The 25,390-nt window shown below is 32.8% G+C and overlaps 3 protein-coding genes across 9 annotated transcripts; 1 reads left to right on the forward strand and 2 right to left on the reverse strand.

Moving 5' to 3' along the window:
• Positions 1 to 449: 449 nt before the first annotated feature.
• LOC128033611 (vetispiradiene synthase 3-like) lies at positions 450 to 18,431 on the reverse strand. 5 transcript variants are annotated; one of them, XM_052621542.1, is made up of 7 exons: positions 18,295 to 18,431; positions 3,569 to 3,842; positions 2,319 to 2,686; positions 1,922 to 2,140; positions 1,693 to 1,834; positions 1,010 to 1,258; positions 450 to 930 (listed from the first exon to the last, which is right to left on the reverse strand). In XM_052621542.1, the coding sequence occupies exons 3-7, from the start codon at positions 2,414 to 2,416 to the stop codon at positions 640 to 642; spliced, it is 999 nt and encodes a 332-aa protein (XP_052477502.1). In that variant the 5' UTR covers positions 2,417 to 2,686; positions 3,569 to 3,842; positions 18,295 to 18,431; the 3' UTR covers positions 450 to 639. The 5 variants fall into 5 exon arrangements, 4 of the variants coding, with proteins under 4 accessions (XP_052477502.1, XP_052477503.1, XP_052477501.1 ...); XM_052621543.1 differs by lacking the exon at positions 18,295 to 18,431 and adding an exon at positions 15,277 to 15,303; XM_052621541.1 differs by lacking the exon at positions 18,295 to 18,431 and adding an exon at positions 4,341 to 4,637.
• On the forward strand, positions 8,453 to 9,662 carry LOC128033810 (uncharacterized). The gene is made up of 2 exons (XM_052621980.1): positions 8,453 to 9,325; positions 9,459 to 9,662. The coding sequence occupies exons 1-2, from the start codon at positions 8,453 to 8,455 to the stop codon at positions 9,660 to 9,662; spliced, it is 1,077 nt and encodes a 358-aa protein (XP_052477940.1).
• Positions 12,760 to 24,999, reverse strand: LOC105776242 (probable terpene synthase 6). Of its 3 annotated transcripts, XM_052621537.1 has the most exons (7): positions 24,542 to 24,865; positions 23,773 to 24,046; positions 22,460 to 22,835; positions 22,146 to 22,364; positions 21,937 to 22,078; positions 21,161 to 21,409; positions 20,564 to 21,081 (listed from the first exon to the last, which is right to left on the reverse strand). In XM_052621537.1, the coding sequence occupies exons 1-7, from the start codon at positions 24,794 to 24,796 to the stop codon at positions 20,791 to 20,793; spliced, it is 1,806 nt and encodes a 601-aa protein (XP_052477497.1). In that variant the 5' UTR covers positions 24,797 to 24,865; the 3' UTR covers positions 20,564 to 20,790. The 3 variants fall into 3 exon arrangements, with proteins under 3 accessions (XP_052477498.1, XP_012454247.2, XP_052477497.1); XM_052621538.1 differs by lacking the exons at positions 20,564 to 21,081; positions 21,161 to 21,409; positions 21,937 to 22,078; ... (1 more) ...; positions 22,460 to 22,835; positions 23,773 to 24,046 and adding exons at positions 12,760 to 13,059; positions 13,143 to 13,284; positions 13,356 to 13,574; positions 13,909 to 14,272; positions 14,607 to 14,880 and having other exon boundaries at positions 24,542 to 24,999; XM_012598793.2 differs by lacking the exons at positions 20,564 to 21,081; positions 21,161 to 21,409; positions 21,937 to 22,078; ... (2 more) ...; positions 23,773 to 24,046; positions 24,542 to 24,865 and adding exons at positions 12,760 to 13,059; positions 13,143 to 13,284; positions 13,356 to 13,574; ... (1 more) ...; positions 14,607 to 14,880; positions 18,260 to 18,711.
• Between the last annotated feature and the right edge of the window lie 391 nt (positions 25,000 to 25,390).

Here is a 25,390-nt window from a genome sequence, read left to right on the forward strand (position 1 = left end):
GTGTGATAATTCTTCTGCAGTTTCAATTACTGAAAATCCCACACATCATGCTAGGATGAAGCATGTGGAAATAGATCATCATTTTGTTCGAGAAAAAGTTCATGCTGGAATGTTGCAAGTGAATTTTGTTCCATCTGCTCAACAGATTGCTGATGGTCTCACTAAACCAATACCTCCTAAACTGTTTGTCTCTTTTCGACGTGCTCTTCAAGTGCTGTCAGTAAGTGAAATTAGTGATCAAAAGTCCAAAGAAATGTTAAGGGAATGTTAGAGTTAATATAGTCAAAGCAGTTGTAATATAGTCAAAACTGTTGTACCGTTGTAAGTCTGTTAGCAGTTAGTCTGTTAGCAGTTAAAGATGATAGCAGTTAGAAAGGTTGCTGTAACGTCTGTCAGCTTCAGCTCTCATGCATGTATAAATACGTGCAACCTGCATGTATTAAGCAGGCTTTTGAATAAGATGTTTCTCGTCAGAGTTTTCTTCTTATAATTTCACAAAGTACATTACATTAACTTAAGATTACAAAATGAACAAAATAGGAATAGTTCAGCTCGTTCCAGCAGCTCCTGCATGGCTTGGTCTTCATGGCCTGCTTGCTGTCTGCTTTGTTGCTGCATGCTGACCAACATTCAACATGGTTAAAGGGGTATGGGATGAATGAGCACTTTGGCGATGACATCTTTCATAGATAGTTCAGGCCTTGTGAATCCATCGTCTTTCATGTAAGCAACCAAAACTAAACGTGCAAAGTTAAGAGGTCGCAGCGCAACTTTGTTTGAGACAGGCATTGGTTTAAGACAACCTTCGTTCATGTCTTTCCAAGCAACCTCAATCATTTCCCTGTAAGCTTCGACTGCTTCCTGTCTTGTAATACCATATTGCTTCATGTAACAACTGGTTCCACAAACCAGTCCCCTCTTTTCTTCAGCCTTAATTTCACAATTAACACATTCCTCGTTACATTGCTAGAAGAGTTTTTAGAAGAAAAAGAAAAGGTGAGGGATATACCTCATTAGTTGCGATATCATCGTAGAGACGAGCAATTATGTTGAGGGCTTTATGAAGTTTGTTATCAGTATTGATCAGCCATTGATATGCAGTTTCATCTGCTTCTTCCATTCCTACCAAGGCCTGACAGACTGAAAGAATGGCTACACATGTCTTCAATGCAGTTTCTGGATACTCATCAAATGTTGGCATATAACATCCATGCACCCAACGTCGCTCAACAAGATAGGCTAATGCTACTTCCTTCAACTAATCACCACCACATATTAATTAATTAACCGGTTAATTAAAAAATTATGTTGTGGTGCAACTTAAATTAAAAATATTTGGGATCTTAAGGACTATTCTAACAGTCGAAACGTGAAATATCAGTTCAACCAGACATTTTCAATAAGCAGACATCCTTGGTGTGTTCTTATGTCTTGGTTGATGACCATGTATTGCATTAAGGAATGAATGAAGCTTTTATCACAAAACAACCTCTATCAAATGACTCCAACTATGCATAGGCTCATAATTAAAGTGTACGACACTAATTTTAAATCAAATTATGTTGAATTATGTATAGACTTTTTTTTCAAAGATTGCATTTTCCAATTATGTTGAATGATTTTCTACCTACAGGTTTGGAGGGATTATGGGATACTACTTGCATGTTGAAGAACTGGTGCAACATACTTTACCTCATTTTTAGTGTAAGAAACCGCATAGGATCTCCCTTCCTTTCCCACTTTATCCTCGATTTCGTTGTGAACATTTAAGGTAGTCTCGTAAAGAAGTTTTAAGTAATCTGTTGGAAGTTCATCTATGACACTAATATCAAATCTGAGCACCACCGAATAAATTTAGTCATAATTCATTAAAATATTAATAAGAATTTATATATAGTAGAGTAATTTTAAAAAAATTAACCTTTGCATTGCATCGGTGAAATGTTGGAGTTCTTCATAAGTACCGTAGGCATCGTAAGTATCATCAATGAATGCTAAAGTTGATAGCAGTTTAGCATATATGTTGCGAGCACGTGCATAACATGGTTCAAAATAAAACACGGTCGCTGAGAAAAAGGACTCCACGATTCTTTGTCTTGCATATGGAAACCTTGATTCCATATTTTCCTCTTTCCACTCACTGCATGCCCCAAGCAAGCATGGCATTAATTAAGATTTTATTAACACAGCAAACATATGACATTGCATCTATTTAAAGTATACGTTTACGTGCACTTTAAATGCATTAAATATAAATTTTATTGATTTTAGGAAACGAAAAAGTCTTGCCTTGAGTTAAAAAAAGGAGTTCTTATTACCTACAAAGGCTGCTTAGTTCCTGTTGAAGCATCATTTGGATCCGATTGAAATCATACTTAGCAAACTTTAAATGTATTATTCCTTGCTTCATCTTCATCTTTTTCGTAAAAACATATATATTGCCTTGCTTCTAGTCTTGGAACCCCTTTTTGGTAGGGACAATTGAGGGCATTTTCGATGTATTGGGCATAGTGTGTACTTGCTTGGCTCACTATGGACTTCAATTGCGTGGTTGTGAAATTGAAAGCTTCATCAAGAATGAATTCACCATTTATTTTGAATTGAGCAGCTTCATATAAAGTTATCATCTCTTTTATATCACTAATTTTGAACTCACAGTTCCTCTTCTTGAACTTGTTAAAAATATCTGATTCAATATTCAATACATTGTATTAACATTTTCAAATAATAATAATAATAATAATAATTGTATGAGCTAAAGGAAAATGTTTCTTCTGAACAATGTATCAATGTGAGAAGTTAAATTTTTTAAGGGTTAGAATTAAATTTATAATTTTTTAAAATATTTTATATTTTCACAGTAAAAAAAAGAAGAACAAAATTGAAAATTGGGCTGCCTCTCACAAGGGTTTAAAATAGTGGTGACAATGATAACATAATAATATATAAATTTTACAAATATATAATGGAAATTTTAGTTGTTTATCATGAAAATCGTAGATTATTTTAATTCTCTTGAAATTAATAAATATTCAAACTTTATTACACTTATAAATATATCTAATAATGTAATGATTTTTATTATTAAATGCTTTTGTGTATATACTAAAAACATAAAAGTTACATAAAATATTATAAGAATTAAAATCAAGAATTAGGTTGTCAAATCAATCAAATTATCCTGATCCGATCATCACAAAATAAAAAAATAATGAACACAATCAAATAATAAAAGTAACATAAACATTTATTATATAAATTATTACAATAGAATTAATTATTAAAATAATTTAAATCTTATTCGGTTTAATTGAATCGGCTTTTTTTATATAATTTTAATACCTCTTGATTTTAGGATACCAGAGTTGATTGCATCATTGATTTTCAATTTAAGTGTTTTGTCTAGTCTAGTATAAAAATTATAAGTAAAATAATAATTTTAAAAGTCGAAAGGATGGATTAAAGCAAGTATTTACTATTCCACGGAATATGTCTATCTTAAAAAAATTCATTTGACATGAATCAATGCAAAATCAATTTGAATAGTTCTTGTAGGATAAGCACTTACCAGAAGACATATTATAACCATGAGATCTGAAAACTTGAAACATGATTGCAGTTTCGTGCAAATTATAATCATTATTATGAATGAGTTGACTTAATGTATCAAAACAACGAGTTAATTGTTGCTCTACTTCGGTCTCGAAGTGGTAGGATACTCCTAGGCGGCATAAGGAATTTATCAAAAGAATATTGTGTAAAGGATCTGTTGTAGAAGTCATTAACATATCCTTCACCATTTCTTTCAATACTTCAATTTGTGTTGAGCACCGATCAAGTTCCTACATATATTATTGTGTATAAGTAAATGGAAATTAAAGTTGAATTTTAATTTATCAAACAAGTCTATATGTGCACGTATGTGTTATATAAATCATAAATATTATACATATATATACAAATACATGTAAATATTCAAGTATGTTGATATGTCCCTATTTGATTAAGAGTTCTATGAGTTCAACAGTTGAAAGGTACATCAATAAGTCCCGCATTATTTTTGATTATTCAGATGGTACCATAGCTCCCTCAAGATTCTATACACTAGAGGTCTTGAGTTTGAATCTTGCCATGAATTTGCTTTTAAAAGGTGCCATAGCTCTTCAACGACCATGGCTTCTACTAACTGGAAACACTATATATATTAAATGAAAATGAAAGAAACTAAACTTGATGTTTTCAATGGATAAATATGGAATCAAAATGAAGGAAATGATGGATGTAATAACGTATGTAAATGTATACCGAGATATCAAAGGAAAGAGTGAGGAAATGATCACCCCATATGTCTGGGGGAAAGTTGGCCAACGGACGACCACTTTCTCGATGGTTACTGCTTAATGGCGTAGCCTTTGTGGAGCTTGTGGAATGAGCTGCAACAAAGCAGCACCTCTTGGCCTTGTGCAGGCGTAGGGGAAAAAGCATTGGGAATGGTGGAGAGGGAGCCTTAGAGAGGCAAAGGAGGATGTTGGTGTTGCCACTGCCTTGGACTTGGACTGTCATTGCTATTGCTAATTACACAACAGAACTGAATGTGAAGTTGATGAGGGATAACTAGCTGATGAGTTTATTTATAAAAAGCTAAGAGTACTATATATCCTTTCTTGGAATGGAAAAGATATTTTGGAAATAGGAAATCGATGTGAATCATGTGATGCTTCCATTTTTATAATAATTAATTTGTATCGTAAATTATCAACAACTAAAAAGGGGTTTACGTAGGGCACTGCTGTTGTTGAAAACCTTTATGATTCCAATAAAGATCCACTATAATCACCAAATACTAATTAACTAATCAGCTTGCACACTTGCACTGCCTTCCTCTCTTGGGCTCCTATGCCAACACCAGAGACGCCTCGTATTGTTTAAACTTAAGCCATAACATAATTTTAACAACTTGAATTTCCGCAACATGATCACAGATGTTAATTTCCTCCATATTCGTCGAGAGATTGCAATTTCTTAGCCTTTCAAAACTTGGTCCATGTAAGCAAAAACATTGCTGATAACTATTATTCGATAGATTGACAATAATTCACTTAAAAAATGGTTATGTGCATGATTAGTTTGAGATGATTTTAAACGTTGTTATTGCGTTTAATCATTGAAGGATAATTCAAGGTTTGGGGCCCAATCGAAATTGCGTGCCTGCTAAGTCGATTGGTAGAATGGGAATGCGTTGAACCCTGCCAATTAAATAATATATATTAATCTATTCATATTGTATTTAATTCGTGTGTTGACGTGATAATTAAGATATTAATTTCCCCGTACACGTCTGAAATTGCAATTTCTTTGCCTTGCAAAACTTGGTCCATCTAAGCAAAAACATTGCTGATAACTGTTATTCGATAGATTGACAATAGTTCACTTAAAAATGGTTATGTGCATGATTAGTTGGAGATGATTTTAAATGTGTGTTAGTGTGTTTAATCATTAAAGGATAATTTAAGGTTTGCGGCCCAATCGAAATTGTGTGCCTGCTAAGTGGTAGAATGGGAGTGCGTTTCATATTGCATTTAATCAATGTCAATGCAATCTGTGTGTTTACATGATAGTTAAGGTGTTCATCATTTAAAATGTGATCCGAATTCGAGTCACGTTGCTGTTAGAATTTCGCCCTTTTTTATAATTCATACAAAAAAAAAAAGAACTAGTAGATTTTTTAATAAAAAATAGATAATGCATGCGATGTTGAATTATGGGTGAATTTTCTGTTTATATTTTAAGATCTCTCAATTATGTCTCAACTTTAAAAATGTTAAATTTAGACACTAATGTTTGAATTCATTCTTGTTTTGGTCATCGGTCATTAAATTGATAATAAAAAAGGGGTTTTTTAACCGATATAATAACACATTTAGTCTTTAATACTTACATATTTTATCAATTTGATCCTCAAACTTCCTAACCAAAGTTTTCAGCTTTTAAAACAAAAGCATTCCACATCAATAAATTTGTAAAACCCAAAAGAAGCTATACAATTTGCAACAGTCAACAAAGGGTAAAAACACCGTGGTGGCAATTATAAAAAGAGTCAAAATGTATTTTGTGCCATTTACTAAAAAATGGAAAAAATAATCTTTATATGTTAAATCAATGAGTAAACTGATCTTATTAAAAAATTTATCTATTTTTACTTTTAAAAAATTGGCCATGTACATCAACATGAAGTACACATTACACATTACATATAACTGTCTGGTTATTCTGTCAGGAACATTAATTTTTAACAATAAAAATGGATGAAATTTTAACAGAAAGAATCAGTTTACTCTTTAGTCTAATAGATAAGAACAATTTATACAATTTTTTTATAAATAAAAACAAAATGCAATTTAATTCTTAATGTAATAAGTATATTATATTTTTACCCTCGATAATAGTAACAGTTAGTACCTCCGAACATGACTGATATTTGGAAAGCGAGAAGCACAAGAACTGCAGCAAGCAGAGTTGCTTAAGTGCCTCCAAACTCTTTTAATGAATAAATCATAAAAAAAAATCAATAAATTAACTAATTATATATAAATGTCAATATACTAAATAAGCCCTCAAACTTTATCACTTTACATATAATCTTTTATACTTCTATTATATCCAAAAACTTTAATTGACACTCAAATAAGCTATTAGACTTTAATTTGTAGTGCACCCAAATAACCCTCCGATATTTTTAAGCTATTAATAATTATCCAATTCGAATCATGTAAGACCCAAATCGATCTTATACAAATTTAAGTTGAATATTTATAGTTTATTAAAGGTATAATGATCAATTTACTAGGTTAGCTTTCAGTAGGAAAACTGCTACTTGTTCTGTTGATATTTTACAAGGATGGGGATTTGATGTATAGCAATTTTGATTTGGGTTCTTGAGTTTTCTTTTGGTAGTCATTGTAGTAGATAAATTTTGCTATTAATTCCTATGTTATAAGTAAGTTTTGGATTTAGTCCATGTGTTTTATTTGGCCATTTTAGTTTATCTACTTTTGATTTTTGAAATTTCAGTCCCAATTAAACAACAACGATTAAATTTATTAAGTTTTACTATTTTCAAAATATTACGCAGTAAACATATTATCTCATATGTTCATGTGTAGTGTTGTGTCGGTTGTCATTTCTACATGTTATTTATGAAAAAGTCGGTTAATGGATATAACAGTTAGTCATTTAGATTAAATTTTCAAAATTCAAAAATATAAAGATTAAAATGATCAAGAACATAGACAAAATTTAGAATTTTACCACAATAAAAAGATAACAAATATAGAAAGAATTTGGAAAAATCCAACCTCTTTCAAAAACGACAAGATTACAAAAACACCCATAGTAAATATTTCATATTTCATATTCTTTAAGTAAATAGTTTATTTAGAGTTGAGAGTGAACTAAAAATATATGGAACTCCCACTAATGGCTCGGTGACTTCACCCCCATACATCCCACCTAATGGCAGCTCCTCTTCGTGGCGTGTGTTATTAGAGGGGAATGGGATGAATGAGCAATTTGGCGATGAGATCTTTCATGGATTTTTCGGGGCTTCCAAATCCATCGCCTTCCTTGTAAAAAACGTCCATTAAACGTGCAAAACTAAGTGTTGAACATGGACTGTAAAGCAACAAAGGAGCAACTTGGTGCATTTTGTTTATTTTGTTTATTTTGTTTATTTTTAATATTTGTAATGATAGCTATAATTGAAACAAGTTGATATGCAACTTGGTTTCATAATAATAGCTAATATGCTTTCATAATGATAGCTATAATGCTTTCATCTTTTGCTTTCATAATCATAGCTAATATGCTTTCATAATGGTAGTTACAATGCTTTCATCTTTTTAATTATTAATTGGCAAGTTGCCAAATTTAGTGGAAATTGTTAGGTAAACATTCCACTTTTGTAATTCTTATATATTTTGTAATGGAAATGAAAGTGTAGACTTTCTCATTCGGCTATTTTTTAGCCTATCAATTTTTGCTTGCTGTTTTCATGAGCTTATGCTCTTTGTTGTTCATTGTTGCTGCTGTTTTTTTTTCTAACAAATGGTAATCAGAGCCTCTTGTCTTTGAGGACCTCTGTTGTTTAAGTTTTTTTTTTTGTTTCAAAATAAACTCAAAAATTGTATTTGTCAAACTAGTTTCAGCAACATGAGCTTTGCACCGCCTCCACCACCAATTTTTGCTGGAGAAAACTACCACATCTGGGTAGTTAAAATGAAAACTTACCTCCAAGCACTTGATCGTGGAGTGCGATTGAAAATGATGTCGAGCCACTACCACCGAGAGCAAATCCAACCATTGCTCGATCAAGCAACATGGTGAGGAGCGAGCCAAGAAGCATAAAGCCATGGCCTACCTACGAATGGAGTGTCGATGTAATTTTACTCGCATCATGGCCTGTGACTCACCCAAACAAGCTTGGGACAAGCTGAAAGAGGAGTTCATGGGATCAGACAAGACAAGGCAGCAACAAGTAATTAATCTTAGAAGGGAGTTTGAAAATTTGAAGATGAAGGAGTCAAAAACTATCAAGCAATATTCTGATAGGATTATGGCTACTGTCAATAATATTAGACTCCTTGGAGAAGATTTCAGTGACAGCAGGGTTGTTGAGAAGGTTATTACCACCTTACCTGAAAGGTTTGAGTCAAAAATCTCCTTATTGGAGGACTCGAGAGATCTCACAACCATTTCTTTGTCTGAGTTGGTTAACTCACTTTATGCACTTGAGCAGAGAAGAGCAACTAGGCAGGAGGAAAGTCCTGAAGGTGCTTTTCAAGCAAAGGTCAGAGAAGGCTCCAGCTCAAGTCAGAAAGCTAAGAAGCCTTGGTTTGAAAAGAGGGAAAGATCAAAGAAAGATGTCGGTAGAAGGAGGTTTCCACCATGCGTTCACTGCAAGAAGACTAACCATTTGGAGAAGTATTGCTGGAACAAACCAGACATCCAATGCAAGAGCTGCAAGCAGTATGGTCATCATGAAAAGATTTGTAGAAATCAAGAAAAGTCACAAACTCTGCCAGTACAAGCCAAGACTGCTGAAGGTCTTCAAGCTCAGGAGGAGCATGTCTTCACTGCCTCATGTTCTACAACCACAAGCAAATCCAAATGCAGTTGGCTTGTGGATGGTGGCTGCTCACATCACATGGCATCAGATGAGAGCCTGTTCAAGGATCTTGACAGGAGTTTTGCTTCAAAGGTCAGAATAGGCAATGGGAATCTGATTGAAGCTAAAGCCAGAGGTGATGTTGTGATCAACACCGTTCGTGTAACAAGGTTATTTCGGATGTGCTTTATGTACGAAATAGATCAAAATCTACTTAGTGTAGGTCACCGGTTAAGAAAGGCTACTCTCTAGTTTTCAAGAATGATTCTTGTGTTATTAATGATATTCTTGGTAGAGAAGTTGTTTCACACCCATGGCGGATAGGTGTTTTATCTTGGATGTGAGCCAACTTGAGAGTAGAGCCTATACAAGTTCAGTTGACAATGCTGATCTGTGGCATAGAAGATTTGGCCATGTCAATTTCAGGTCACTCAATTTGCTGCACAAGATGAGTTTGATAGAGGACATGATTAAGGTTGATGCAAATGAGTCTGTTTAGAAGTGTGCCGACTTGGTAAGCGTGCCGGTTGCCTTTTCCAGTAAACCAAGCATGGAGGGCTCGAGAAAGACTTGAGTTGGTGCACTCAGATGTCTGTGGACCAATGAAGACCCCTTCACTGAATGGCAGTAAGTATTTTATATTGTTTATTGATGATCTGACCAGATTTTGCTGGGTTTATTTCATGAAACAAAAGTCAGAAGTGTTTGAAGTTTTGGAAAGTTCAAGGCATTGGCAGAAAATCAAACAGGCTGCAGGATTAAGGCCTTGAGGACAGACAATGGTTCTAAATACTTGTCTGAAAGATTTCAGAAGCTATGTGAGCAGGCTGGGATTCATCATCAATTGACCACAGTGTATACTCCTCAGCAAAATGGAGTATGTGAAAGGAAGAACGAATGATGATGAACATGACCGGTGTTTGTTGTTTCAAAGTAAGCTTCCAAACATTTTTGGGTGAAGGTGTCAACACCTCGGTGTACTCACTCAATAGGTCGCCAACACATGCTTTAAATGATAAAACTCCTTTTGAAGCATGGTATGATCTTAAACCAACAGTTTCCCATTTAAAAGTGTTTGGTTGCATGTGTTTTGTACTTGTCCCTGCAGAAAGAAGAACCAAGCTTGAGAAGAGATCAGTTCCTGGTATATTTGTTGGCTACAGTAGCTGCAAGAAGGGCTACAGAGTATTTGATCCTTCAACCAAGAAGATTTTGGTAAGCAGGGATGTCAAATTCGATGAAGGAAGGTTTTGGAGTCTAGATGGCTCTAACACAAGTCAGTTTGAAGAAGAGCAGATTGACAGCAATCTGGAATTGGCAGAAAATAAAGTCAGTAATGCCAATATAGATGATACTCCTGTGAGAGGGACCAGGTCTATTGCTGATATCTACCAAAGATGCAATGTGGCCATTGTTGAGCCTTCAAGCTATGAAGAAGCTGCAACAAGCAAGAGCTGGAAGAAGGCTATGGAGGCTGAAATCGACATGATCCATAAGAATGACACTTGGGATCTGGTAGACAGACCTGATCAGAAGAAGGTCATAGGTGTCAAATGGGTTTTCAGGACCAAATTCAATGCTGATGGCTCTTTGAACAAGCACAAGGCAAGGCTTGTGGTGAAAGGGTACAATCAACAGTTTGGCATTGATTTTGAGGAGACATTTGCTCCAGTAGCAAGGCTGGACACCATAAAGCTCCTATTTGCTTTGGCTGCACAGAAACAGTGGAAGGTCCATCAGCTTGATGTCAAGTCAGCTTTCCTGAATGGCTTCCTTAAAGAGGAGATTTATGTTGAACAACCTGATGGATTTAAAGTCCAAGGAAAGGAGGACAAGGTTTACAAGCTGAAGAAGGCACTCTATGGACTAAAACAGGCTCCTCGAGCCTGGTATGACAGGATAGATGCTTACCTGTCTAAGCTCAATTTCGAGAAAAGTTTGAGTGAGCCAACTTTGTTTATAAAGAAGTCCAAAGATGAGACTTTGCTGATTGTCTCAATATATGTAGATGATCTATTAGTGACTGGAAGCAGGGTCGATTTGATTTAAGAGTTCAAGAAGAATATGCAAGACATGTTTGACATGACAGACTTGGGAATCATGACTTACTTCCTTGGTATGGAAGTAGACCAGTCTGATCAAGGCATTTTATCACCAAAGATGCATTTGCCTTGAAAATTCTCACTAAGTTTCATATGGAAAACAAGAAACCAATGAGCACACCATTAGCTGTGGGAGAGAAAGTAAGCAGCTTTGGAAATGAAGAAAAGGTAGATGAAAAGGAGTATAGAAGCTCGATTGGTTGTTTACTTTACTTGACAACAACTGGACGACCTTATGCATTCAGTTAGTCTCTGTCTAGATTCATGCACAATTGCAATACAACTCATTTGAAAGCAAAAAAGAGAATACTCGTGTATGTCAAAGGTACTTTGAAGTTTGGTGTAATGTTCAAGAAAGAAAGTGAGTGAAATTAATCGGCTACTCGAGATAGTGACTGGGTGGATCATTGATGATATGAGAAGTACTTGAGCTACTTCTTTACACTTGGTTCGGGAGTTTTCGGTTGAGTTCAAAGAAGCAACAAACTGTTGCTCGCCTCATCAAGCCGAATACATAGCAATCTTGCAGAAGATAATCAAGCCATTTGGCTTAGGAAGTTGCTATGTGATTTGAATGAAGAACAATCGAGCCTCATGAAATTTTGGTGGATAACCAACAAATAGATTGCCATCTCTAAAATCCTGTTTTCATAGAAAAACCAAACATTTTAAGCTCAAGTTTTACTTTGTTCGAGAAGTTGTCCAATCCAAAGAAGTGAGTCTAATACATTGCAGCTCACAAGATCAATTGGCTGACATTTTGACAAAGCCTCTTGGCACAATCAGGTTTGAATTTCTAAGGAAATCAATTGGTGTTTGTTGCTTACAGTCCAAGGAGGAGTGTTGAACATGGACTGTAAAGCAACAAAGGAGCAACTTGGTGCATTTTGTTTATTTTGTTTATTTTGTTTATTTTTAATATTTGTAATGATAGCTATAATTGAAACAAGTTGATATGCAACTTGGTTTCATAATAATAGCTAATATGCTTTCATAATGATAGCTATAATGCTTTCATCTTTTGCTTTCATAATGATAGCTAATATGCTTTCATAATGGTAGTTACAATGCTTTCATCTTTTTAATTATTAATTGGCAAGTTGCCAAATTTAGTGGAAATTGTTAGGTAAACATTTCACTTTTGTAATTCTTATATATTTTGTAATGGAAATGAAAGTGTAGACTTTCTCATTCGGCTATTTTTTAGCCTATCAATTTTTGCTTGCTGTTTTCATGAGCTTATGCTCTTTGTTGTTCATTGTTGCTGCTGTTTTTTTTTTCTAACACTAAGAGCTCGTAGCGCGATTTTGTTTGAAACGGGCATTGGTTTCAGACAAGCTTCGTTCATGTCTTTCCAAGCAACCTCAATCATTTCCCTGTAAGCTTCGACCGCTTCCTGTCTTGTAACACCATATTGTTTCATGTAACAACTGGTTCCACAAACCAGTCCTCTCTTTTCTTCGTCCTTAATTTCACCATTAACACATTGCTCGATTAAAAAAAAGATTCATTGATTTATGTATCAAATAATATATATATATACACCTCATTAGTCGCTATATCATCGTAGAGACGAGAAATTATGTTGAGGGCTTTATGAACTTTGTTATCAGTATTGATCAGCCATTGATATGCAGTTTCATCTGCTTCTTCCATTCCTATGAAGGCTTGACAGACTGCAACAATGGCAGCACTCGACTTCAATGCAGTGTCCATATACTCATCAAATGTTGGCACATAACTTCTATGCGCCCAACTCGCCTCAACAAAATAGGCTTCTGCTAATTTCTTGAACTAATCACCCACCACCATCAAATTAAGATTATACATTGCTTAAAAAAGATATGATAATATACAATTGATGAAACATAACTTACCTCATTTTTAGTGTAGAAAACTCCGTAGGATCTCCCTTCCTTTCTCACCTTCTCTTCGGCTTCATCGTGAAACTTTAAAATAGTCTCGTAAACAAATTTAAAGTTATCTGTTGGAAGTTTATCCATAACACCGATATCAAACCTGAACACCCAACAGTTAATTTTAGTCATAATTCATAAGATATTAAGGACAGATTAATTAGGAAATCAAACCTTCGCATTGCGTCGGTGAAATGCTGGAGTTCTTCGTAACTACCATAAGCATCGTAGGTATCATCGATGATTCCAATAATAAATGTCAGTTTAGTTTGTATGTTGCGAGCACATGCGTAACGTGGTTCAAAATTAAATCCAGCCGCGTAGAAGAAAAACTCCACGATCCTATGTCTTACGTATGGAAGCTTTGATTCTAGATTTCCTTCTTTCCACCAACTGCATGCAAACCAATGAGAAAGAACTACACTATTTATAAAATTTGAATCCAAATTTGTTTATTATTTGCATTAAATTCAATCATTATAATTTGAATATAAATTCGAATGAATTGAATAATCCTTCAAATATCTGAAATTACTAAATCCAATAAATATAAAATATATTTTTAAATAAAATTTTAAAAATAAGCCAGATAATATATCCAAATATTCGAATAATAAATATCCAAAGATTAATATCTGTATCTGCTTCAAATCTGATTATTAAAATTTAAATGCATAAAATATATATCTCCTTGTTTATACCTAGAAAACAAAAATGATTTTAGTACCTGCGAAGGTTGCTTAGTTCCTGTTGGAGAATCATTTGGATCCTATTGAAATCATACTTTGCGAACTTAAGCAGTGTATCATTGCTTCCTTCATTCTTTTCGTAAAAACATATATATTGCCTTGCTTCTAGTCTTGGGACCCCTCTATGGTAGGGACGGTAGAGGGCATTTTCGATATATTGGGCATAGTGTGGATTTGATTGGCTCGCCATCGACTTCAAATGTGATGTTGTGAAAGTAAAGGCTTCGTCAAGAATATTTTCACCATTTATTCTAAATTGAGTAGCTTCGTATAAACTTATCATCCCTTTCGTATCACTAACGTTAAACTTGCCGTTCTCATATTTGAACTTATTAAAAGCATCTAACATAAAAGAAGGGAAAAAAAATACAATATGTTAGTATTACAGTTACAATTGCATGTTATGGCTTATTTTATTGTCCATATTTGAAGTTCAGAGTTGTTGTCTCCAAGATTTGAACATGTGTTCTCCACTTAAGGTGTGCCAAACACACCTACAAATGATGATGTGTTTGAATGGCAGGATATATTTTTTTAAAATTCTGTGCGACAGTATCCAGAAGAGCCATAGAGATCCTTTTGGACAAGATTAATTTTGATGAGACAACAAATCATTGATTATAATATTAGTTAAGATTAATATGATATATATATATACATGATATATTATACTTACGAGAAGACATGTTGTAACCATGAAATCTGAAAACTTGAAACATGACGGCAATTGTGTGCAAATCATAATTATTGTTATGAATGAGTTGGCTTAGTGTATCAAAACGGTGAGCTAATTGCTGCTCTACTTCGGTCTCAAAGTGGTAGGATACTCCCAAACGGCACAGGGAATCTATCAAAAAAATATTCCGTATTGGATCAGTTGTAGAAGCCATCAACATATCCTTCACGGTTTCTTTCAACACTTCAACTTGTCTTGAGCATGACTCAAGTTCCTACATATATTGTCATTATATAAACAAATGGAAATTAGTATATATGTGTTGATATGTCTCAACTCTGCAGTTAAGAAATGTAGGAATTTATCAGTCGAGAAATATATCAAGAAGTTTGATATTGTCTTTAATCGCTGGAGTGGTACATGACTTCCTCAAGATCTTCTATCTGCTAGAGTTCTTGGGTTTAAGCATTGGGTCTATGAATCTAAATATCTCTCAGCAAAACCAAGACACATAAATAGAGTTTCATGAATTAATTTTCACAATTTAGCATTTATAGATTTACATATATACATGATAAGATTAAAAGACATCCATTAATAAGCTTATCAGTATGTATATATATTAACTGAAAAAGGCGACTAAACTTGATGGACGTAATAATATATATACCGAGATATCAAAGGAAAGAGTGAGGAAACGATCACCCCATACGTCTGGAGGATAGTTGGCCAATGGGCGATCCATAGGTGAGGAAACACTGCCTTGGACTTGGACTGCCATTTCTTTTGCTACTTACACAACAGAACTGAATGTGAAGTTGATGAGGGATAACTAGCTGATGAGGCTATTTATAGAAAGCTAAGAGTAATGGAAAAGATATTTTGGAAATAGGAAATCGATGTGAATCATGTGATGCATCCATTTTTATGATAATTAATTTGTTGATATCAATACGAAATTAACATCTATGATCATGTTGCGGAAAATCAAGTTGTTAAGATTATGTTATAGCTTAAGTTTAATCAATACGAGGCGTCTCTGGTATTGGCATAAGAGCCCAAGAGAGGAAGGCAGTGCAAGTGTGCAAGTTGATTAATTAATTATTATTTGGTGATTATAGTGGACAAATAGCTTATAACTTCAGAACAAATTAATTATTATAAAAATGGAAGCATCACATGATTTACATTGATTTCCTATTTCCAGAATATTTTTTCCTTTCCACGAAAGGATACTCCATGGTTTGCGAGCCAATCGAAATTGCGTGTTTGCTAAATCGATTTTCGTAGAATGGTAGTGCGTTTAACCCTGTCATTAAAATAAAAGATACTAATCTATTCATACTGTATTTAAATTTTGTGTTGACCTGATAATTAAGGTATTTATTATTTCAATTGTGGTTTAGGTTCGAATCATATTAATTTAAGATTTTGCCATTCTCTTATAATTCACAAAAAGGAAAGTAATTTTTTTTAAAAATAAAACAATCAAAATTGCTTGCGATGTTTGTTGGGAAATGTATCATATTGTAGTAAACATATAATTATTTACTATTTATTTAAACGATAAATAAATAAATAAAGTTAATTTCACATTTCACTATTATATTTTTTTGTATTTTATGTCTTTTATATTTTACATGCATAGCGAAATTGTGACAAACAAATATTAGTTCATTAATTGTCTAAAGTTAAAAATGAAGATAAGTGGCATTGTAAAGAACGTTTACATTACGAGAAAGATAACTTACTTGGCATTGTAAAGAACGTTTACATTACGAGAAAGATAACTTACTTCAGTAGATAATCTAAATGAGTTCGTAATCCCGTAAAAGAATCAAAGTGAGCATTTGATTCAAATACTGAGAAGGATTATTATGTCGTCTACAATTTCAATTGGAGAGATGGCTAGTCTTGTCTATCGGAGCAGTTGACTCCCTGAGTAGAGAAATAAATGTATTCATTGGTAGAATGATACATTGGACTGGACCCAAAATTAATTAATTCTGAATCCGTTTGTGAATGAATTCACTTGTGATGTTCATGGTGTGATTTAATATTCAATACATTATATTAGCATTTTCAAATAATAAGCTAAGGGAAAATGTTTCTTCTGAACAATGTATCAATGTGAGAAGTTAAATCTTTTTAAGAGTTAGAATTAAATTATAATTTTTTTAAAAATATTTTATATTTTCACAGTAAAAAACAAGAACAAAATTGAAAATTGGGCTGCCCCGGCCCTCAGAAGGGTTTAAAATAGTGGTGACAATGATGCTATAATGGAAATTGTAGTTTTTTATCATGAAAATCGTAGATTATTTAATTCTCTTGAAATTAATAAATATTCAAACTTTATTATATATACTTATAAATATATCTAATAATGTAATGGTTTATTATTATTATTAAATGCTTTTGTGTATATACTAAAAACATAAAAGATAGCTAAAATATTATAAGAGTAAAATCAATAACCTAAGAATTAGGTGTTCAAATCAATCAAATTTTCTTGATATATGATCATAACAAATAAAAAACAATGAAGACAATCAAATAATAAAAGTAACATAAACATTTATTATATAAATTTTAACAATAGAATTAATTATTAAACTAACTTAAATCTTATTCGATTTAATTCAATCGGCTTTTTTTTATAATTTTAATACCTCTTGAGTTTAGGGTACTAGAGTTAATTGCATCATTGATTTTCAATTTAAGTGTTTTGTCTAACAATTATAAGTAAAATAATAATTTTAAAAGTCAAAAGGATGGATTAAAGCAAGTATTTACTATTCCACGGCATATGTCTATCTTAAAAAAATCATTTGACATGAATCAATGCAAAATCAATTTGAATAATTCTTATAAGATAAGCACTTACCAGAAAATATATTATAACCATGAGATCTGAAAACTTGAAACATGATTGCAGTTTCGTTCAAATTATAATCGTTGTTTTGAATGAGTTGACTTAATGTATCAAAACAATGAGTTAATTGTTGCTCTATTTTGGTCTCGAAGTGGTAGGATACTCCTAGGCGGCATAAGGAATTTATCAAAAGAATATTGTGTAAAGGAGCTGTTGTAGAAGCCATTAACATATCCTTCACCGTTTCTTTCAACACTTCAACTTGTGTTGAGCACCGATCAAGTTCCTACACATATTATTATATATAAGTAAATGAAAATTAAGGTTGAATTTTAATTTATTAAACAAGTATATACGTGCACGTATGTGTTATATAAATCATAAATATTATACGTATATACACAAATACATGTAAATATTCAAGTATGTTGATATGTCTCTATTTGATTAAGAGTTCTATAAGTTCAAAAGTTGAGAGGTACATCAGTAAGTCCCGCATTATTTTTTATTATTCTGATGGTACTATAGCTCCCTCAAGATTCTATACACTAGAGGTGTTGAGTTTGAATCTTGCCATGAATTTGCTTTTAAAAGCATGGTGCCATAGCTCTTCAACGACCATGGCTTCTACACACACATATACATGGCTTCTACTAACTGGAAACACTATATACATATTAAATGAAAATGAAAGAAACTAAACTTGATGTTTTCAATGGATAAATACGGAATCAAAATGAAGGAAATGATGGATGTAATAATGTATATAAATCTATACCGAGATATCAAAGGAAAGAGTGAGGAAACGATCACCCCATATGTCTGGGGGAAAGTTGGCCAACGGACGACCACTTTCTCGATGGTTACTGCTTAATGGCGTAGCCTTTGTGGAGCTTGTGGAATAAGCTGCAACAAAGCAGCACCTCTTGGCCTTGTGCAGGCGTTGGGGAATAAGCATTGGGAATGGTGGAGAGGGAGCCATAGAGAGGCAAAGGAGGATGTTGGTGTTGCCCAAAACACTGCCTTGGACTTGGACTGCCATTTCTATTGCTAATTACACAACAGAACCGAATGTGAAGTTGATGAGGGATAACTAGCTGATGAGGCTATTTATAAAAAGCTAAGAGTATCCTTTCTTGGAATGGAAAAGATATTCTGGAAATAGGAAATCAATGTAAATCATGTGATGCTTCCATTTTTATAATAATTAATTTGTTGATCATATCGTACATTATCAATAGTTAAAAAAGGGGAAAAAAATCAAACCGAATAGTCTGAAGTTATCAGCTATATTTATCCAGTATAATCACCAAATAATAATTAATTAATCAGCTTGCACACTTGCACTGCCTTCCTCTCTTCGCCTCCTATGCCAATACCAGAGACGCCTCGTATTGTTTAAACTTAAGCCGTAACATAATTTTAACAACTTGATTTTCCGCAACATGATCACAGATGTTAATTTCCTCCATACACGTCGAGATTGCCATTTCTTAGCCTTGCAAAACCTGGTCCATCTAAGCAAAAACATTGCTGATAACTATGATTTGATAGATTGACAATAATTCACTTAAAAAATGGTTATGTGCATGATTAGTTAGAGTTGATTTTAAATGTGTGTTAGTGCGTTTAATCATTAAAGGATAATTCAACGTTTGCGGTCCATTCGAAACTGCGTGTCTGCTAAGTCGATTGGTAGAATTGGAGTGCGTTGAGCCCTGCCAATTAAATAAAAGATACTAATCTATTCATATTGCATTTAATCCGTGTGTAGACATGATAGTTAAAGTGTTCACTGTTTAAAATGTGATTTGAATTCGAGTCATGTTTCTGTTAGAATTTCACCCTCCTTTTATAATTCACACAAAAAAAAGAAAGAAAGAAAGAGTAGATTTTTTTAATAAAAAATCTATATTGCATGCGATGTTGAATTATATGGGTAAATTTTTTGTTTCTTTTTAAGATCACTCAATTATGTCTCAACTTTAAAATTTTTAATTTAGACACTAATGTTTGAATTCATTCTTGTTTTGGTCATCATCGTTAAATTGATAATGAAATGTTTTTTTTTTCTAACCGGTATAATAATACATTAGAAATATTTAATCATGTCCATTCTTCGTTACGCTTTGTAATTGAACTAACATTTGGAGTGTGGAAAAAAAATGGCCAATATTAAGAGATATTCCAAATTATTCATTCAACAAGTAAATTCTAATAGTTATTGCAACAATGGTTTTGCATAATTACATTTGAAGACATGCTTGGACAAATGATGAGGATTTTCGACAATTTGAGAATATACCCGACATGCCAGTCTCTTCAGGCCATTTTGATATAGGTGAATCGAGTTCTTCTAACAGTGAAAGTGACCTTGAAATTGCGATGTTAAGAGAAACCATTGCAAGTAGTTTAATGAATCCATATTTGTAAAAACATTTTGGATCATAACCTAATTTCTAGTAATAATGAAACTTGTTATGTCTTATGTTACTATATTTTTTTTATTAAAAATCATCCGTTTAGATACTTCAAAATTTGATCCAAGTATAATGTTACTATTTGTGAAAATAATATTTATCATTGTTATAAAAGAATATTTAACTATAAAAAATTAAAAATAATTATCATTTTATCTAATAAATAATTTAAATTAATTATATAATTTATTAAAATATTTATAATAAAATATTGGAAGATACATTTTAAAATTTTATTAAATGAATTTATAAATTCACATATTTTAATAATTTTAAAAAAGTAAAATAATTTAAAAAACTTTCATTATGTATCAATTATAATCTGATGTCCTTTATAGTCATTTTTTATTCTCACATCACCGCTACAGCTGTGAATCCAAACACACCCTCCACCATTGTTTCTAACCTCACTGTTATATTATCCAATCTCACCGCTATAGTAACTAATCTCACCGCCACCGCTGTTTTTAACCTCACCGGAGGTAAACATACTGCCCATTCAAACTAAGCCTTAATGAAACATATTTAATTGTTACCATTTTGAGTTAAGTTAGGTCTTAAATTTTAAAATTTGAAATGTATTTAGACTAAAATTGACTAAATTCAATAAACTAAATCTACTTAAATTAATGCAAACTATTTTAGTTTTACATATTTTCATAATTATGTATATATGATTAATATTCCAAGAATCTGAGAATGGCTAATGGCTTGGTGGGGGAGGGATGTTTACACCATACAACCAATCCGAGTATGAATTTCTCTGAGAAGCTGTTGCAAGGCTTGATTTAATGGCAAAGTGGCGTAAAATAAATAGATATAAAGTTGGTTAAAGGGGTATGGGATGAATGAGCACTTTGGCGATGGCATCTTTCAAAGATAGTTCAGGCCTTGTCAATCCATCGTCTTTCTTGTAAAGAACCAAAACTAAACGTGCAATGTTAAGAGCTCGCACCGCAATTTTGTTTGAGACAGGCATTGGTTTAAGACAACCTTCGTTCATGTCTTTCCAAGCAACCTCAATCATTTCCCTGTAAGCTTCGACCGCTTCCTGTCTTGTAACACCATATTGTTTCATGTAACAACTGGTTCCACAAACCAGTCCCCTCTTTTCTTCAGCCTTAATTTCACCATTAACACATTCCTCGTTACATTGCTAGAAGAGTTTTTAGAAGAAAAAGAAAAGGTGAGGGATATACCTCATTAGTTGAGAGATCATCGTAGAGACGACCAATTTTGTTGACGGTTTTTTGAAGTTTGTTATCAGTTTTGATCAGCCATTGATATGCAATTTCATCTGCTTCTTCCATTCCTATCAAGGCTTGACAGACTGAAACAAGGCCTGCACTTGACGTCATTGCAGTGTCCATATACTCATCAAATGTTGGCACATAACTTCTATGCACCCAACGTCGCTCAACAAAATAGGCTTCTGCTAATTTCTTGAACTAATCACCAATACAAAACAATTAATTAACCATAATAAACTTTATGCTGTGATGCAACTTAAATTAAAAATTTATGGGATCTAAAGGACTATTCTAACAGTCGAAACGTGAAATATCAGTTCAACCAGACATTTTCAATGAGCAAACATCGTTGGTGTGTTCTAATGTCTTGGTTGATGACCATGTATTGCATTAAGGAATGAATGAAGCTTTTATCTCAAAACAACCTCTATCAAATGACTCCAACTATGCATAGGCTCATAATTAAAGTGTACGAGACTAACTTTAAATCAAATTATGTTGAAGATTGCATGTCCAATTATGTTCTACCTAGAAGTTTGGTGGGATCTTTGTATAAGATTTTTTTGAAAATCTTAATTAATAGATTGAAAAAAAGTGTTGAGTAAAATGATAAATGATACACAGCTAGAGTGTTTAATTTCATAGATGGGTGACAAATTATGGATGGGATACTACTTGCATGTAAAATGTTACATTGTATGAAGAATTGATGCAACCTAATTTACCTCATTTATAGTGTAAGAAATGGCATAAGATCTCCCTTCCTTTCTCATCTTATCCTCAGCTTCATTGTGAATATTTAAGATAGTCTCGTAAACAATTTTCAAGTAATTTGTTGGAAGTTCATCTATAACACCAATATCAAATCTGCACACCACCAGTTAATTTATCATAATTCATTAAAATGTTAATAAGAAATTATATATAGTAGTACCTTTGGATTGCATCGGTGAAATATTGGAGTTCTTCATAGGTACCATAGGCATCGTACGTATCATCAGTGAGTACTAAGGTTGATACCAGTTTAGCATACATGTTGCAAGCACGTGCATAACATGGTTCAAAATAAACCGCTATCGCCGAGAAAAAGCACTCCACGATTCTACTTCTTGCATGTGGAAGCCTTGATTCCATATTTTGTTCTTTCCACTCACTGTATGCCCCAAGCAAGCATGGCATTAACTAAGATTTTAGAAAACGAAAAGTTTTGCTTTGGGTTCAAAATAAAAATAAAAGAGTTCTTATTACCTACAAAGGTTGCTTAGTTCCTGTTGATGCATCATTTGGATCCGATTGAAATCATACTTAGCAAACTTTAGTAACGTATCATTCCTTGCTTCATCACCATCTTCATCTTTTTCGCAAAAACATATATATTGCCTTGCTTCTAGTCTTGGAAGCCCTCTTTGGTAGGGACAATAGAGGGCATTTTCGATGTATTGGGCATAGGGTGGACTTGTTCGGCTTACCATGGACTTCAATTGTGATGTTGTGAAAGCACAAGCTTCATCAAGAACGAGTTCACCATTTATTCTAAAATGGGAAGCTTCATATAAACTTATCAGCTCTTTTGTATTTTTAACTTTGAACTCATCATTCTCATCCTTGAACTTGTTAAAAATATCTGATTCAATATTTAATACATTGCATTAGCATTTTCAAATAGTAACAATAGACTACCATTTGCTGCTGTTTCAATGCTTGTATTCTCTTTTTCTTTTTCCTTCCTATGAGCTAAGAGAAAAGGTTTAAATATTTGTTAGGGTTAGAATTGAATTATAAATTTTAAAATATTTTATATTTTCATGGTTAATCTAATTTGGGGCTTCCCGGGTTTAAAATAGTGGTGACAATGATATTATAATAATATATAAATTAATAGTAGAGACAATTGTGGTAATAAAGAGAATAATTATGGTAAAGTTTACAAATATATAATGGAAATTTTAGTTTTTATCATGAAAATTGTAGATTATTTAATTTTCTTAAAATTAATAAATATTCAAACTTTATTACACTAATAAATATATCTAATTTGTATTAATAAAGGATTTTGTGTATATACTAAAAGCATAAAATATTATAAGAGTAAAATCAATATTATAAGAATTAGATGTTCAAAGCAATCAAATTACAAATTTCTCATTCAATCATCACAAAATAAAAATTCTCACACCAAAAAATCAACACAAACAAATAATAAAAGTAACATAAACATTTATTATATAAATTATAAAAATAAAATTAAGTGGTTAATCTAACTTAAATCTTATTCAAAACAAGGTTTAATTGATTTTAAACTCATTTCTACTGTTTTTATTTATAATTTCAATACCTCTTGATTTTAGGGTACTAGAGGTGATTGGATGATTGATTTTCAGTTCAACAGTTTTGTCTAGCCTAATTCTTATAATAGTAAGTAAAATAATAATTTTAAAAGTCGAAAGGATGGATTAAAGTAAATATTTATTATTCTACGACACATGACTATCTTAAAAAAATTATTTGACACGAGTCAATATAAAATCAATTTGAATAGTCATTGCAGGATAAACACTTACTAGGAGACATATTATAACCATGAGATCTGAAAACTTGAAACATGATTGCAGTTTCGTGCAAATTAAAATCATTGTTATGAATGAGTTGACTTAATGTATCAAAACAATGAGCTAATTGTTGTTCTATTTCGGTCTCGAAGTGGTAGGATACTCCTAGGCGGCATAAGGAATTTATCAAAAGAATATTGTGTAAAGGATCTGTTGTAGAAGCCATTAACATATCCTTCACCGTTTCTTTCAACACTTCAACTTGTGTTGAGCACCGATCAAGTTCCTACATATATTATTATATATAAGTAAATGGAAATTAAGGTTGAATTTTAATTTATCAAACAAGTATATATGTGCACGTATGTGTTATATAAATCATAAATATTATACATATATACACAAATACATGTAAATATTCAAATATGTTGATATGTCCCTATTTGATTAAGAGTTCTATAAGTTCCAAAGTTGAGAGGTACATCAGTAAGTCCCGCATTATTTTTTATTATTCTGATGGTACCATAGCTCCCTCAAGATTCTATACACTAGAGGTCTTGAGTTTGAATCTTGCCATGAATTTGCTTTTAAAAGCATGGTGCCATATAGTCGCTCTTCAACGACCATGGCTTCTACATAGACGTATACATGGCTTCTACTAACTGGAAACACTATATATATTAAATGAAAATGAAAGAAACTAAACTTGATGTTTTCAATGGATAAATATGGAATCAAAATGCTGGAAATGATGGATGTAATAATGTATATAAATATATACCGAGATATCAAAGGAAAGAGTGAGGAAACGATCACCCCATATGTCTGGGGGAAAGTTGGCCAACGGACGACCGCTTTCTCGATGGTTACTGCTTAATGGCGTGGAGCTTGTGGAATGAGCTGCAACAAAGCAGCACCTCTTGGCCTTGTGCAGGCGTAGGGGAATAAGCATTGGGAATGGTGGAGAGGGAGCCTTAGAGAGGCAAAGGAGGATGTTGGTGTTGCCCAAAACACTGCCTTGGACTTGGACTGCCATTGCTATTGCTAATTACACAACAGAACTGAATGTGAAGTTGATGAGGGATAACTAGCTGATGAGGCTATTTATAAAAAGCTAAGAGTATCCTTTCTTGGAATGGAAATAGGAAATCAATGTAAATCATGTGATGCTTCCATTTTTATAATAATTAATTTGGTGATATCGTACATTATCAATAGCTAAAAAGGGAACAAAAAATCAAACCGAATAGTCTGAAGTTATCAGCTATATCTGTCCAGTATAATCACCAAATAATAATTAATTAATCAGCTTGCACACTTGGACTGCCTTCCTCTCTTGGGCTCCTATGCCAATACTAGAGACGCCTCGTATTGTTTAAACTTAAGCCATAACATAATTTTAACAACTTGATTTTCCGCAACATGATCACAGATGTTAATTTCCTCCATATACGTCGAGATTGCAATTTCTTAGCCTTGCAAAACCTGGTCCATCTAAGCAAAAACATTGCTGATAACTATGATTTGATAGATTGACAATAATTCACTTAAAAAATGGTTATGTGCATGATTAGTTGGAGATGATTTTAAATGTGTTAGTGCGTTTAATCATTAAAGGATAATTCAAGGT

This window comes from Gossypium raimondii, chromosome 10, assembly GCF_025698545.1.
Source record: "Gossypium raimondii isolate GPD5lz chromosome 10, ASM2569854v1, whole genome shotgun sequence".
NCBI classification, from domain to species: Eukaryota; Viridiplantae; Streptophyta; class Magnoliopsida; order Malvales; family Malvaceae; genus Gossypium; species Gossypium raimondii.